At 38.8% G+C, this 17492-nt stretch overlaps 1 protein-coding gene across 7 annotated transcripts in view; it reads right to left on the bottom strand.

The window, feature by feature from the left end:
- ARMC3 (armadillo repeat containing 3) overlaps positions 1-17492 on the bottom strand; it is an 89602-nt gene that overhangs the window by 34449 nt on the left and 37661 nt on the right. For all 7 annotated transcript variants that reach the window (XM_044928149.2, XM_044928147.2, XM_044928148.2 and 4 more), the window contains 2 exons: positions 14878-15030; positions 14535-14640 (listed from right to left, as the gene is read on the bottom strand). In XM_044928149.2, coding sequence (XP_044784084.2) covers positions 14535-14640; positions 14878-15030 — 259 coding nt within the window. The remainder of the gene's footprint in view (positions 1-14534; positions 14641-14877; positions 15031-17492) is intronic.

Here is a 17492-nt window from a genome sequence, read left to right on the forward strand (position 1 = left end):
TCCACACATCTATTCTCTATGTCCGCATCTCTATTCCGGCCCTGGATCTAGGTTCATTTGTGCCATTTTCCTAAATTCTGCATACATGTGTTAATATATAGGTGTTTGTTTTTCTCTTTCTTAGCCATAAAAGGGAATGAAATTGAGTCATTTGAAGAGATTTGGGTGGACCTGGAGTCTGTCAAAACAGAGTGAAGTAAAGTTACTTTTTAAATAATATAATCATATTTCTCCTCTACTTAAAGCTTCCACCATTCCCCGTTGCTCAGGATAAAGCCCCAGATTTCTCATGTGTCCTCTGAGGTTAAGCATGAGTTGACCCTGTCTCCTTCCCCACCCCCATGCTCCCTGCCACCTCTCCCTGTTGCTGCATCCCAGCCAGGCCTTCCTGGAAACCTTGCCAGGCTCCATGTCACCTCAGGGTATCCTCACACCTGGTCCCCCCCTGCCTGGACATTTTTTCCCCCAATAATTCCCATTCATCTTTCAAAGTTCAACACTAACATCTCCTCCTCAAGGAAGCATTTCTTGACCCCCAAACTAGGTTAGGTCTTCTTTTTCACATGAGCTTAGAGCATGCGTTTGCTAAACATAAACGTTTCTTTTTGTTTTAAAAAATGAGATTTTGGTACAAACGTTCACAGTCAGAGAATAGTAACCATCTCAAAATATTATTTCATGGAGCATGTTATGGAAAGGAATTCACCACAAAGTGTTTTTGTATTAAGTCCCCAAGCCCCACAGTGAAAAAGCACTTACAGCAGGGGGGCTAAGAATACTAAGGAAAAATTCAGTTGCACAAATAGCATCTATTTTATGCCTCCCTGTATTTACTATGCTGTTTCATGTCTGTGTGCCTTTGCACTCGTGCTCGCTTTGCCCCAAACGCCCTGCCCTGTTTCTCCCACACCTCTGCCTGAGGACCACTAGCTCACCCTGCAAAACCAGCTCACTTGCCCCTTCCTGGGTGAAGTTATCCACATTACTGCCCCTCCTTATTCATCACCCTTCCTCTGTGTCTGCCTGGTACCTACTTCTCAGGCAGGCTGCCAGTCTTTTTATATCCCCAGTGCTGAGAAGATCAATATATTTTAATTGACTTGAATCACCTCAAGGGGAGTGATGAGAACCTCTTGCAGGTGTTGAGGAACAGAGAGGGAAAAGTACTCAGCTCAGTTTTAAGTTCGCAAGAAGGGAGAGGACTCAATAGTATGGGGATCTCCGCTTGTATCACTTAAACAGCTGCTCTTGAAAGCAGGTTATTTCCTCCTCACCCCTGGGCTTCTCTGATTATACAGTGAAGTCATTTTTATAGGAAGTGTAATAGATGGATCTTGCACTTGACACAGTCTCTTTGGGATCTGCTCCTTTCAGGTATCAAGGGATGTGGATATTCTGTCTTTGCCGACTCTGTGGACTGTTTATTTGGGCTCTGTCATTGGAGGACGTAATTTGGTACCTCTCGGATGTTGATTCTTGCTGCTGTTGGGAGGCTCACATTTAACCCATCTGCAAAGGCTGGTTACATGAATCAAGGGTGACCTTGGGCAGCACGGAAAATCTGCTTAACAGAGCCCACATACCGGGGAATATGTGGAACCCGATGGAACAGATGGTAATATTGGCAATCAGAACCTTGTTTGTTAACAGTGATTACAACCATTCCCACCAGCACGGCTTTTCATATGTCTCCGTGAGGTTTGTCACACCAAAGAAAGACATATTGGTGGCAGACACGCTGCGAGTGGGGCGGGGAGGTGCATGTGCAGCAATGACTGGGGGCTGGCGAGTTTAATTGCGGGTTCCCGCGAGTCTATACAGGTGCGAGGGGGGTGGGGCGCGGGCCGCTAAGATAAACAGATCTCCTGGTTATCACAGCCAGATTTGGAATGCTGTGAACAGGATTCCTGACTCTCATTCCAGCCAGCTTTTCAAAGGTAATGACCCGAGAAGTCGAGGGTGTTCGTTAAATTGATCGATTTCTGAGTCCCAAACAGCCGTCATCCCGAGGCAGCCCCACAGCTGCAGAAGACAAAGAAATGTGCCCCCCAACTCTGGCTGAACCCCAGAATTGACAAAAGTAGCCAAGAGATTGTCTCTTTTCAAAGAAATATTTAAAGACGTTTATCCTGTAGTAAGGGACAGAATCATGATTAAACTGCAGGCAAAAATCTTAAAGAATGTAAAGTAACATTATTATTAAAGTGAAACCCAGCCATAAAAACAAACGGAGGAAGCTTTGCATCCTATAGCAAAATAAGAAAAAAAATGCAAAAAAAATTTTTTAAGTATGTGAAATCAAATTGTTTCCATCATACCGAGGTGCCCTAGCAAGTATGATTTGGGGGCTTCCAGAATATGCTTTTAACTACAGTTGCTGCAACATCACTTTTCAAGAGAAAACTGCTAGTCGCAACGAGTCGAGTACACCCTAACCCAGCCCCTCCACAGAGAACACACAGGGTTGTTCTTTTGTTTGTTTGTTTGTTTTTGTTTTTTACCAATTACGAGGCAGTCAGTCAAGGTGCAGGGAAATCAAATGTAATTTTCTTACAAGTGACATGGAATCTTTATTGACCTATCTGTTCAATCAGGATACCTCACTTCCATACATGCCACCTTCTGTCTTAAAAAGCTGGAATGCCTGCCAATAATAAACTAGATGCCATCAGCAAAGAACAACTGTCTTCATTTAACATGGCTGACTTGTCTCCTGATAAAATAGGAATAATGGTCAAGGTGTTAGAACATTCATAATAAGTGGCTTCTGCAGCTCCCAAATGTTTCTGTTTAGCCTGGAAGTCAGTCTGTTTACATATCTGGATGTGACAGGGGCCACAATCCCAAAGTAATTAGAGATACCACATTTTTTATTTTCTTAAATAATAAGGATGCTGAAATCTCTAGTGACTGCATGTAAAAAAAAACCACCAGCCATTGCCGGGACTACCCTCAGCTCAGCAGCTCTAATGTTGCTTCTTCGGAGAGACCCTCTTTGATGAGCTGTGTCATCCCTGTGACTCCTTTCACAACCCTGGTGTCATGCATGCCCCTCTCTATGATATCATGCTGTTTTATTTAACCCATACTGTTATTGCCTCTGAAATTACCTTAAAAGTACTCATGTGTTGTCTGTCTTCCCGTCCAACCTGTAAGCTTCATGAAAACAGTTTCATGGAGCCATTGTCATGTTCCCTACTGAACCCCTACAGCCTAGAGCAGTGGCTGGCACACAAAGAACACCCAAGTAACAGTGAAATAATTTACACAAGAAACCAAAATTCACAGATAATAACTTCCTTAGCCTTTGGGATAAAATGATAAAAGTGGTAAAGAGTGATCCCATCTATTCCTAGTGGAAATTTGTGTTCCAGGCTCCCTGGATCAAGGGTAATCACTTGGACATGCAAAACAGAATCCAGATTCCATTTTTATTTTGTTTTTGTTTTATAGTTAAGAAAGATAAAATTTAGTGAGAGAATTGCTCAGGGAGCAAGTCAATCAACAGACACAAAACCATAGTGATCTGACTTTTAGTTCACTACCTTTTTTTTTTTGCAATTATTAATATCTTGAGCTTTAAAAAATATTGTATTTTCTAGGGGGAAAAAAAAGCCAGCATCTATTTGGTTTACTTCATCATTCCTTAGGAAATGAGAAATAAGGGAGACCATTTTGATGCACGGCATTTTGGGAAATTCTTACTAACCTTTGAATACATTTTTTTTTCTTCTTTCTTATTCTCTTATAAAGAGAAAACAAGGGTGAGGAGGAAGTGAAGTGATAATGGGTAAAGGAACCTGGGAGAAAGGTGGAAGGAGGGAGGAAGGAGAGGAGGGGATGGAAACTCACTTCTCCAAAGGGGATGGAAACTCACTTCTCCAAAAGTGCCTTCAGTCTGGTGGAATCCAAAGAGACCAAGAAGGCAGAGGGAAACATTTTGGTGGGAAGATTTGGAGAAGCTCAAACTCAGGGAGATAGTGAGCGGGAGGCAAAGAAAGAAAAATCATGAGCTTTCTTTGGATGTAGGTAGCCGACTGGCTCGATGTATAGTATCCATCCCACCTCTGTGACCTTAAACAAGGACTGTGCTTCTGTTTCCTCATCTGCAGAATGGACATGATGATAAGACTTGCTACATCATAGGGAACGCTTCAAAGATTTAGTGATAGATTCCATTTCAAGTACTTAGCTCAGTGCCTGACCACACATTCCAACTATCATCATCATTTCATCATTGCTATCAACATCATCTTCACCACGTCACCATCATCATCACATCATTACCCACGCCTACTGAGTGAGCCACAACGGCAGAGTTTCCTATAATCCTGTCTCCATTTCTGGGATCATGGGAAAATAGCATCCTATTTCCAAATTTGCATCTATGTATGAACTTCTCATTTTCAGACAACTTTTCAGCTAGACAGTCAAATCTCCAACCTCTGCAGGGCTGGAGCTGAAGCAATTTCCTCAAGCATCACCCCCAAGTCTTTGTTTAGGCAACAAATGAGCAATGAAGGCTGTTTTCAGAGGGATGGAAAATCATGGGAAAAAATTAATATAAAAAGTCAAGGATGAGTAAAAGTGGAATTTATGTAGGTATTAAGCATGGCTTCAAATTGAGAGAGAAAAGGATCACACAATATAAAGTTATCCAAACTGTTTGATAATTTCCTCTTAAAATCAGTTACATTGGAAATTAAGCCTGAAAGAGGTACCAGCAAATTTAAAATAAGGTTATGCAAATGTCAGTCTTTGCTCTCCAGGTAATAAAAGCAGGATAGATAATTTTCTAATTGAACATTTCATGGGATTCAACTGGTAGCTAATAAAATTCAAACTGTTTGTGAAGGTTGACTAGGCGTCAACTGACACAAAAGGGGGATATGGAATCTACTTGTTTCATTGCAAAATCCAGCTTTTCATTCTATATAGTCCTTAAAATCAGAGGTGTTGATCAATATACAGTTAGCAGAGACGAAATCTAGGTGCTAAGGTGGGTAGAAATACAAAGTATCCACTCAGTAAACTTGGATGGAAATAAGGAAAGAATACTACTTAAGTTTACCATGAAGGTGCCTCCCATATATTTTATCTGTTAATTTCAGAAGGCTTTTAAGATAGTGAAGAACACTTTAAGTTTTTTGAGGTATCATCCTGAATACAAAAATTTGATACATCCTTACTACAAAATTTAACTTTCTAAAAGGAACTAACTCAAGTTGTCTTGGAGGATTCTCATCTTATGAGCCTTTTAATTCAAAGGAGGTAGCATCTGCCAATAAAGTGATATAAGTAAGAATTTTAAAACCAAATAATTTCTATTATTTAAAGTCAAGAGCAAAAAATTCAGCTCTAGAGTAAGTACCATAACAACAAGATTAATTTATGTTGGTTAAGCATATTATATTTATCCTATATGGTTATGTAGCACAGGTGATATTCAGCCACCAGGACAATGAATGTGTCAAAATATTTTGAAATGACTTCACCTTAAAAGGAGACAAAGACAAGCATCTATTAACACACAGTTCGCAGTAGAATATTATCTCTTTAAAAGCACCACAATGGAACGCTTTCCAGAGCACAATCTTTGAATAATGTTTTAAAATATTATTTTAAACACACTGAAGAATATTTCGGATTAAGTTGGTGAACATTTTCACTAAAATACAGAGCAAATCTTCCATTACCATTTCTGCCCCTCCCCCAACATCTGCCTAAACTGCCACTAGGGGTCAGTATGAAGACACAGTTCCTCCACCGTTGGAAGAAAATGGACTGAGGAAAACCTTTTCCCATGAAAAGCCCTAACAAAGACCATAACTGCACAGCTTTAGCATTACCAAGTCCAGCCCGTACATCAGGTCTGGAACATGAGTTTGCATTTTTTCCTGAGACCTGCATTTTAATGTTGTAAATCACAGTGGATTATTTCTATGGTCAATATTTCTTTGATTACAAAAAAAAAAGTGTTGTAAATGACAAGATTACTTATTCCTAAGTGAATCTGTGTGGATTGGTCAAGAATATGATCTAGAACAGATGTTAAAGTTTATTTTGAAAGGGTGTTGGTATGCATCTCTAGCCATCTGGGAGATATATATATATCTTCCTGGAGGGGAATGGCAATGTGGAAGTGAATCTTGTGATGTTTTGCCAACTCTAAGAGAGGTGTTTTGTCCCCTCCTTTGAAATGACCATCATCATTCATTGCAATACAGCCTCAAGTGCACAAGAAAATACAGTACATCCCCTACATAGGAACCTCCAAGTTGTGAACTTTCAAAGATGCACACGTATCCAGAGAAAGGAGGAAGAAGACCTAATTGAAGAGCTGAAGAGATTCACAAGGCAGGAAATGGCAAGGGAGTTTTCTTTATTTGGGGAGATACTGTTAGCTTTTGAGACACAGGACCCAAATGTTGAACGGTACGCAAAGCTTGCAGCAGCCATTAGGAATGCAATCCAGTGCATCAATGACAAGAGAAAGAGCTACTACCCAGACATCGCTGGATCCTTTTTTCAAGAGGGTAGATAGAATTGAATCCAGCAAGGAACCAAAACCCGGGCCATCAACGTCAGGCATGAATGAAACTGTAGCTTGCCCTCCATCTCCTATTGTTGATGACCATTCAGCTCTACCGTCTCCCACCTCCCCTTCCTCCTCCAATCAGTAACTCTTCTTGCCTGTTCACCTGATGCCAGTCCCTGTGTGCCAGCCGTTGTAATGTACTCCTGTACTTTTCAAGGTGCTGTACTATGAGATCAAAATTGTTTTACTTATTGTTTGTTTTTTTTATGTACTATTTGTGTGAAAAGTATTATAAACCTATTACCATATTGTACTATATAGCCAATTGTGTTAGTTGGGTACCTAGGCTAACTTTGTTGGATTTATCAGCAAAATGAACTTATAAACAAATTGGACTTACAAATAAGCTCTCAGAATGGAACTCGTTTGTATGTAGGAGACTTACTAAAGAGTAGCACTAGTCATACTTAAATCTGCAGAATAAAAGAAAGTAAAATAAATATTTGTAGAAATAAATACAAAAGTACACTACCTTCCACTAACCCTATTTAATTGGAGGGGGGGGTGGATTTTTAAAAAAGCTTTGAAAAGTGGTTTTCAAACACTAGAGAGATTTAACATTCTAAGAAATTATTTAAGGTCAGGCCTTTCCCTGAGAATACTGAATGGATAGAGTTGGGTCATGGTGAATAAATGAAGTGCTATGTTTTCTTAATGTTTTATATGTGGCACATCTTTAAAAGATTTTCTGTACACATTACATGACTTTCTTAGGCGTCTTCATGAGTGCTTGGTCACTTTAGTCATGTCCTACTCTTTGTGACCCTATGGGCTGTAGCCCACCAGGCTCCTCTGTCCATGGGATTTGCCTTGCCCTCCTCCAGGGGATCTTTCCAACCCAGGGATCAAACCCAAGTCCCTTCTCCTTCACTGGCAGGTAGGTTCTTTACGACTAGCATGACCTGAGAGGCCTGTCTTAGGCCTAGTACCCTGATAAATAATTCTACTAGATATTAAAATGATTCAGTCACTGCTTTATTTCTGTGTTAGTGAAGAGAAATATGAATACTGGTAATACAGAATGACAGGCCATCCATACAGAATGAGGACATTGAAAAGTTCCCAAAGCACTCAACATGTACATCTGTGTAATTTGGGGGCATTCTATCTCTTCCTGGAGCCTCTTCGGGGTGTTCTCCCCAGTCATCCCCTCATTTCCTTTGTTGTGGTCCTGACCACAGGTCACATGATAGCAGGATGGTCCCTAGAGAAGAGTTGTCTCTGATAGTGTGGAAGGCAGCAGTGGCCCAGCAGTCAGTCAATATATAGATATATATATATATATATATATATATATATATACACACACATTTTTTAAAGTAACCACTATATATGCTGCCTTGGGTCACTGCTGTTGTGGGAAGGGCTATTAAAAACAAAAAATAGGGCTTCCTTGGTGGTCCAGTGATGAAGAATTCATCTTGCAATGCAGGGAACACCAGTTCCGTCCTTCATCTGGGAAGACCCACATGCTGGGGGACAACGAGGCAGGGCACCACAACTGCTGAGCCCGTGCTCTGGAGCCCGTGTTCCACGACCAGAGAGCCCGCCGCAGTGAGGAGCCTACGCACTGCAACTAGCGAGGAGCCCCACTCCTCGCAACTAGAGAACCACTCGTAGCAATGAAGACCCAGGGCAGCCATAAATAAATTAATTTAAAAGTTAAAAAAAATTTTAAGACGTTACAAATAAGGAAATGGAGATAACAAGTTCTCCAAGATTTAAGGAAATCACCCAGTTCTTTATGGAGATACTATGAACTAAATATGAAGAATCAAGAGTGAGTTAGTATGATCTATATATATATACAAGAGACTTGATTGAGCATTTTCTATAGCAAAGCCATAGTTTCAGCTGACCTCTTTATAAACATAAAAGTAATTGTAGTTATCACTTTCTATAATTTAATCTTATTCATGTTTTATTTCTTTTGAAAAATATCTAACTGGCAATTGCATTATTTTCTCATCTTTTCATTGTTTACCAGTATCCAAAGTTTACTTACTGTTGGCATTGGGAAATGAAAAAGTGCTGAACACTTTTCATTCTTGGAATAACTGAAAAACTCTAATTCTGATCAGATCCAACAGATGGCAGTGATGCTATAAATTAATAGTTTAAACTATTCTAATGTAGAGAATCTGCCCCTCAGGAAATGTCAACCAAGAACAAATGCTCTCGGTAGTTACCTAAATAATATAAAACTTTGATATGACTGATTGGATTTAAGAAGTACAATGTAAATATGTAGTTTAGCTGAAATAGTACTTCTTTCAAAAATAAACAACTTTCTCCTTTCTAAAAAGTATTATAAATTGAGAATTGTCAAAAAGATTAACAATGAACCAAAAAAAGATAATGGTGTCCAAATTAACTAACTGGATTACATTTTTAATGCTTTTAAAAAGAATTATTTATTTATTTGGCTGCTCTGGGTCTTAGCTGTGGCATGTGGGACCTAGTTCCCCAACCAGGGATTGAACCTGGGTCTACTGTATTGGGAGTTCAGAATCTTAGCCACTGGACCATCAGGAAAGTCCCCTGGATTACATGTTTATATAAAATTAATTGTTGTTTCTCTGTTTCCATTTTCACCTATTTCTTTCTATGGTGGTTGTTTTAACCTCACTTGTTATTCACTTAAAAATGATTTTACTTTTTCCCCTCCTATCACTTTAAATAAATGACTCTGGCTCTTCTTGTCCTCTTTTCCTGTACCCTCAAATAGTTATTTTTATTCTTATTCATTGCCTTTTGTCCACTTTGAGTGGCCTTTATTCTGCAGATAATACAGAATGAAAAGTAGCTAGAAGACTTAGAACTAAGTTGCTCTCCACTTTGTGAATGAAATTATGTGAAAACAGACAACGCAGTACAGATGATCACTTTCTATTTTAAGTTAACGGCATTGGCTGACAAGAGACAGATCTTCCTTCACTGTCATTTTCCTTTCGATTGTGTTGTTGGTGTGCGCCCACTCCCCTCCAGAATGCTATTATGGGATGGGGACGACTCTAGATGCTTGTTGTGTGTCAGTGAGTTAAACAGACAAAGGTGCTGGGAGCTGGTCAGAGAACAGAAGGAATGAGCTGTGTGTTGCTAAGAAAATGCTAAGCGCTCTAAGAAGAGGGCAGCGGGAAAGGAGGATGGAGAAGGTATGTGGGTGATGCACTTTGACCACAGTGGTCACCATCGGCCTTCTTGGGGTGGCATTTGGGCAGACTTGAGGGGGTGGGGAACTGCGTGGTGGGCATTCATGGAGTAGAAGAACATTCCATACAGAAAGGATGGTCATGCAAAAGGCCTAAAGCAAAACACTCCTGGGAGGTGAACGAACTTCCAGAATAACTTTATTGTCTATTTTACTCTTCATCATTTTACTCCCTGACACTGGCTTGTTTGTTTATAAGTAAAAGGGTTTGTGTTTGTTGAATTATTTTTTAAATTACACCTTCACTTATCCATAACTCAAAAATACCTGGAGACGTCACATATCCAGAACACACATGAGAACTATCAGAAAAGAAAAGAAAAGAAAGAAATGGCCTGTGAGGACCAAAACACCACTTAGAGACGTGGCCTCAGGTCCTCCATTATTGCTTTTATATAAAATTTGATAAAGCTAGGTTACCTGGTATGCAAGCTTTACACTGACTGAAAAGAAGGGATTTGAAGAGAACGTTGGCAGGGTTGGCCCTACCCATCAACTCTAGAGACAGCAACATTAACACTGCCAGCCTGCGTAAGGATCAATAAAATGTATCAGCCCAAAGGCGCTCTACCTGGAGGCTATCCTCAGCAACTGGACAAGCACCCACCTTCCCTAAGGGGCCTGAGTACAGTACCATGGAGTGTATGATAGCCACTTACTCAAAATGATAGCCGCAGTGCATCCCCTCTCCCTTCCCAAGTTTAATGACTGTACCATCAGAAATTTGGAAGGGGAGGATTTTAGAAGATTTTATTCAAATTCATTACATATTTTTAAAAACATTTATTGATTATAGAAGTAAATTTTCAAGTGTCCAGAAGACTTTATCTAGGAAGCCACATTCACAGACAATAACAACTAGGCGAGATCTTTTGATATAAATTAAAGTCATACTTATAATTAAAGTTGAAATCTTCCACAAAGAAGTATGGGTGGTCTGGTGGTTTGTCACTGCTACCAAATTTCTCATCATCATATTTTTATTTGTCTCTGTTTTTGGTTCTTAGGACTTTGACATTCATTCATTGTCATATTATTTTATTACATTTCAATGTGTTTTCTTTTGGAAGAAAGCAAGATGTGTGCAAATCTGAATTCAGGTAGTTTAGGTTATAAAGTTTTATGCATATTATAAAATTATGTTTTTAGATTATAAAAATACTTTGACTTAAAGCATTTGTCAATTTTGCAAAAAAAAAAAAAAATTCATCACAAAGTATGCTCCTCCTTCCTCCAGTTGGTTTTCTTTTTTTACTTTAGAAAATTTTGATTTACCCTCAACGTACATAAAGGAAATTATACCAGCATCATATGTTGTCATAACAAGCCAGTGATCATCTAATTCATGAGGTGAGTCTCTAACTCCACAAAGTGCCCTGAGTTTAAGAATTAGAAATCCATTTTGGGCACCTTGAGATATGAGTGTAGGGGAAGGGATTACATTTTAACAACAAAACTGGAATTCTTAGCCTTTCACTGCATTTAAAAAAAAAAAAATCAGGCTACCAAATATCAAGTATCCCAACAGCTACTAAAAGTACCTAGAAGACATCAGTTCTGGGTTTTTGTTTTCTTCTCTTACTATTAATACTTAGATGTGGTGGAAAAGCGGCTTTCTAACTATTTCAATTCCAGTTACCCAGCAGCAGAGCCAAGGATTCAGCCTTCAATCCTACAGTACACTGCTAAGAAAGGGGATGAAATGGACTGTTTCCAAAAAGTGATACTGGAAACACCCATGCCGAGTTTGATATAATTTTTAAAGGTGATTTGAGTAGGTGCTACAAATAACCAATCATCTTTGCGGTGTCTTCTGTTGTAGTTAGCTTAGGGGACCCTAGGAGACTGACTAGAAGGATTGACAATGGGGCTTGCTTGTTTTCATTCCTTTTGATTGACAACAGAATCTTTTTCAAGCCCAGTTCTCAGCACTTGGCACAAACAGGTCAAATCTGACTCTGTATCTTTCTCAAAACCATTAATTTTCAGTATTTTTTAGCTCAAAAAGTCCAAAGTAAAAGCTACATAGACCTCAAAAATACCATAAAACCACTTTCATTCAGGTCCCATTTCCCTTAGCAGACATAAGTTGGAAAAAGAAATCAGAATGTACAGTACATGATAGGTTAAAGAAATAACAGCAATTAAAATTGATAAGAAAAATTAAGTTACAAAAAGTAAAGTTGACTATCACAGAAGAAAATCAGGCACCATCTAGTCCTAACTGACCTTACTGTGGACAAAATGGAACTATATCGGCAGATAACAAAAATTTGATAAATGGAAAATTGAGAGAAAATCTAAAGGCAGCTTCTTTGAGTATTACTTATCATCCTGATTGTCTAGGATGTCATATAAAACTGTGAAACAAGGTAAGCCAGGCAATCTCACATCAAATCAAGACAGCTATACACTCTAGAGGCCTTTTAGAGTATTTTAGATAATATATAAATCTAAATGCACTGGAGATTGAAGCGTTTTGGTGTCACTGATAAGATTTTTGCGCTGGCGGGACTATACTGGAAAAACCACTGAGTGTGCTGTTTTCAAATTGCTACTTACTATGACCTAATATTCTAGACATGTGTGTGCTTTCATGCATGTGATGATGCATGCTGAATTTAGGAAATGATTGTGTCAAAGATTGTAGCTCTTAAAGGAACACAGTTTTGTTTTGGTGCTTATGCATTTTGGCTACATTTTTCTTGGGCATTGTTACATTTTTAGTCTTTCCATCAAGGTCTTATAAAAATTTGTGTGTGAGTAGAGAAAAAGAAAGAAAGGGTAAGAGATAGATGAAACATATGATGGGGTGGAGGAGGATTTATTTCGAATAAAGAAGGGATAATTTTAGCAGCAATGCCAGAAAACCATAATATGTGAATGTTAAAAACTGACGCAATGACATGGTTAATTTTTTGGGTCAACTTGATTGGGTTAAGTGGTGCCCAGATAGCTGGTGAAACATTGTTTCTGAGTGTGTCTGTGAGAGTGTTTCTGGAAGAGGTCAGCATTTGAATGAATCAGTAGACTGAATAAAGATTCCTCTTTTCAATGTGGGTGGGCATCATCCAATTGGTTGAGGAACTATACAGAACAAAGAGCGGGGGCTTACCAGGTGGCTCAGTAGTAAAGAATCTGCCTGCCTATGTAGGAGATTCAGGAGACGCAGGTTTGGTATCTGAGATGGGAAGAGCCCCTGGAGGAGGAAACGGCAACCCACTCCATATTTTTGCCTGGGAAATCCCTGGACAGAGGAGCCTGGCAGGCTACAGTCCATGGAGTTATAAAGAGTTGAGTCATGACTGAGTACACACGCACAGAACAGAGGAGGAGGAAGGGTGAATTTCTTGAGATGGGGCAACCATCATCTGCTTTCCTTGGACATCAGTGCTCCTGGTTCTCATACCGGGACTGACCATCACTACCACCTTTCCTGGTTCTCCAGGTCACAGATGGCAGATCCTGAGACTTCTCAGTCGTCATAAGCTCATGAGCCAATTCCTATAATAAATCTCATTACACACACACACACACCTCCCATTGGTTCTGTTTCTCTAGAGAACCCTAATTCTCATACCATGTTTAAGGAGGGTAAATAATTGTTTTTTACTCTTATTTATTTAGATTTTTCATTGAGGTTATATTGGTTTGCAACATTATACAAGTTTCATATGTACATTATATTTCTACTTCTGTATACACTATGGTGTGCTCACCACTAAAAACTTAGTTTCCATCCATCACTGTACAGTTGATCCCCTTTACCTGTTTTGCATTCCCCCTGCCCCTTCCCCTCTGGTAACTACTGCTCTTTGTTTTTTTTTTAGTATCTTCAAGTTTGTTTCTGTTTGATTGGGCTGTTCATTAATTTTGCTGGCTAGTTTTTTATATTCCCATAAGAGTGAAATCAGATCATATTTGTCTTTCTCCATCTAACTTATTTAACTCAGCATGGTATCTTCAAGGCCCATCCATCTTATTGCAAATGGCATTAATCACTTTATGAAAATTGCCTTCTAGAAATTCTTACTGTTTTATAAGCAACCTTATCATCTGTAGAGGAAATAGCAAGGCTTTGAAGTCCAATAGATCAAGCTTTAATTTCCAGCTCCTCTATTTGAATGAATATGTGTACCCAGGAAAATTAGGGAAACCTGCAGAGCCTCTGTTTCCTCAATTAGTAGATGGATTATCTTGACAATTAAAATTTTAAATGAATATAAATTGCATGCCACAGTGTTTGGAATACAGAGGACATTCCTTTTCAGCCTTTTTCCATAGGTATTTACTGATGATACTCTGTTTTCAATGGACTTTTAAAGTGTTTCTCGATTTTATCTATTGTTTGTCCTTTTAAAAACTGATTCTTTAAATTTTTTTTCTTGATTTACCAATATTTGTAGAATGTTGTCTTTAGTATTTCTCAGCATTAGCCAATTTTCTTTGTTCTGGAACCTTCCACAAGGCTTAGCCTCTTACCTGCATCAAATGTCCCACCCATTTTCCCAACAAACCCAGAAACTCTCAAGATTTCGTGATGTTTTTGGAAAACAGGCCTATCTGCCTACTCTTATTTTCATAAGGGTTCCTAAGGAATAACCCAACATAGAAGCATCTGAAAGGATATGTAAACTGCCTTGAAAAGCAGGAGATTACAGTGAGCTTATCTTGGTCTATTAAATATCCTGCAAGTCAGTGTTGAATGAGTCTTTTTGTACTCACTTCGCATTAGCAGGATTGCAGGTGGTCAGATTTGCCAAGGCAAGGGCAGCAGCTTCCCTCACTTCTTCGCTGTCACTTTTTAGCAACTGAATTAACTGAGGGATTCCTACAGAAAAAGAAAAGTAAAATGTGACTTTACAGATATCCATGTGAACTAGAATATGGCATTCTAAACATGTTCAATGGAGTAGGAAATGGCAACCCACCCCAGTATTCTTGCCTGGGAAATCCCATGGACAGAGAGGAGCCTGGTGGGCTACAGTCCATGGGGTTGCAAAAGAGTTGGACACAAGAGACTAAATAACAAAAACATCTTCAAAGTGGCTTTTTCCAGTGTGCTTACCTTGATTATTGAAAAATTCTTTGCTGCCTGAATTCTCACACATTGCTGATATAGCTTGGGAAGCGGCAATTTTAGTTCCATCGTTTTCAGAACCCAAAAGGCTTACAAGGCATTTTTCGACTTCTAGTTCGTGAAAAAGTTTTCTATTTTCAGCTTTCATAAACCAAAAGGGGTAAAAAAAAAAAATCAGAATTTTGCTACAAAAATTGTGCAAATATAAAGACTTTCCCATCCAAAAATGATGGGAATTCAAACTATTTGTTAGCTTTAATCATAGTCTAAGCTAAACAAAATATATACCTATTTAACCTTTAGAACATAGTGAATATGCAAAATGAATTATGGGTATTGCGCTTTTTTAACCTCTTATATGATATCAATACTATGGCAAAGAAAATTCTATAATAAGAAAGAGGCAAGTTTCAGACTTAGTAAGAACTTACTTTCCCCTGTCATGTGCTGTATTCACACACGCTGTCTTCTCACTGAGCACAAAACCTGTTTATTTTAAATTCAAAGCCCAATATTTGAAGAACGCCTAAGATGTACAAACCTGTGAGCTAGATGCTCAAGAGAAGAGCAGAGAAAGTAAAAAGTGTGATTCCAAGTCTTAAGGAATTTATAATTATCTATTTTCTTGTTAAAATACATGCTGACATAGCAAAAATGAAAATAATTGCTAAGTTGCCATAAACATAGCACAGTTCTGAAAACAAATAAAGTACCTATCATGATATTCACCGCACTATAAAACACTAAACTGAAAACCAAGGTATTCTTAATGTTCTTTTTGTTCCTGATGGTTTTCTCTCAATTTAGTTTGATTTTCTAATAAGTGACAGCCTCATTACTATACAAAAGCAAATACTATGTTGAATTAAATTCAAGGCAGTATTTAGGGTATAGAGTATTAAACAATTTTTTGCTTTGCATTCTATATTTAATCCTAAATAAATTACTATTTATTAAAAGCATATACTAGGCAATATTTACATTAAATCAAACTCATTTTTAATGCTATAATAGAAAAAAACAAGTTGGAAAAGAAACAATTTACAAATAATTTCTTGCTAATTACAGTTTCTTAGAAAATTCTGTCATAAGTTTGATTCTCATTAATAGACTGCCAGGAGAAATGTCAACAATTTCATATATCAGATGATAACATTCTAAAGGCAGAAAGTGAAGAGGAACTAAAGAGCCTCTTGATAAGGGTGAAAGATGACAGTTGAAAAAGCTGGCTTAAAATTTAACATTCAAAAAACTAAGATCATGCCATCCAGTCCCATCACTTCATGGCAAATAGTAGGGGAGAAAGTGGAAGCGGTGATAGATTTTATTTTCTTGGACTCCAAAACCACTGCAGATGGTGACTGTGGCTATGACAAACCTGGACAGCATATTAAAAAGCAGAGGCATCACTTGGCTGATAAAGGTCCGTATAGTCAAAGCTATAGTTTTTTCAGGAGTCATTGTGAGCGTTGGACAATTAAGAAGGCTGAGCACCAAAGAATTGATGCTTTTGAACTTTGGTGCTGGAGGACACTCTTGAGAGTCCCTTGGACTGCAAGTCAATCCTAAAGGAATCAATCAAGTCAAACCAGTCAATCCTAAAGGAAATCAACCCTAAATATTCATGGGAAGGACTGATGATAAAGCTGAAGCTCCAGTACTTTGGCCACCTTATGTGAAGAGCCAACTCACTGGAAAAGAATCTGATGCTGAGAAAGATGGAAGGGGGCAGCAGAGGATGAGATGGTTAGATAGCATCACCAACTCAATGGACATGAATTTCTACAAACTCCGGGAGATAGGGAGGATAGGCAGCCTGGTGTGCTGTTGTCCATGTTGTCCAAGTCTTTAATAAAGTCAGTGTAAATGATTAAAATAGAAGGATGTGTGATATATGCTCTTAGAATGTAAATGTACAAAAAAAGAATCAGTTCAGTCACTCAATCATGTCCGACTCTGCGACCCTGTGGACTGTAGCACACCAGGCCTCTCTGTCCATCTCCAACTCCTGGAGTTTACCCAAACTCATGTCCATTGAGTCGGTGATGCCATCCAACCATCTCATCCTCTGTGGTCCCCTTCTCCTCCTGCCTTCAATCTTGCCCAGTATCGGGGTATTTTCAAATGAGTCAATTCTTCACATCAGGTGGCCAAAGTATTGGAGTTTCAGCTTCAGCATCAGTCCTTCCAATGAATATTCAGGATTGATTTCCTTTAGGATGGACTGGTTGGATCTCCTTGCAATCCAAGAGACTCTCAAGAGTCTTCTCCCACACCACAGTTCAAAAGCATCCAATTCTTCGGTGCTCAGCTTTCTTTATAGTCCAACTCTCACATCCATACATGACTAATGGAAAAACCATAACCTGGACTAGATGGACCTTTGTTGACAAAGTAATGTTTCTGCTTTTTAATACGCTGTCCAGGTTGGTCATAACTTTTCTTCCAAGGAGCAAGCGCCTTTTAATTTCATGGCTGCGATCACCATCTGCAGTGATTTTGGAGCCCCCCAAAATAAAGTCTGTTATTGCTTCCACTGTTTCCCCATCTATTTCCCATGAAGTGATGGGACCAGATGCCATGATCTTAGTTTTCTGAATGTT

Source organism: Bubalus bubalis, chromosome 14 (genome assembly GCF_019923935.1).
Source record: "Bubalus bubalis isolate 160015118507 breed Murrah chromosome 14, NDDB_SH_1, whole genome shotgun sequence".
In the NCBI taxonomy this organism is placed as follows: domain Eukaryota; kingdom Metazoa; phylum Chordata; class Mammalia; order Artiodactyla; family Bovidae; genus Bubalus; species Bubalus bubalis.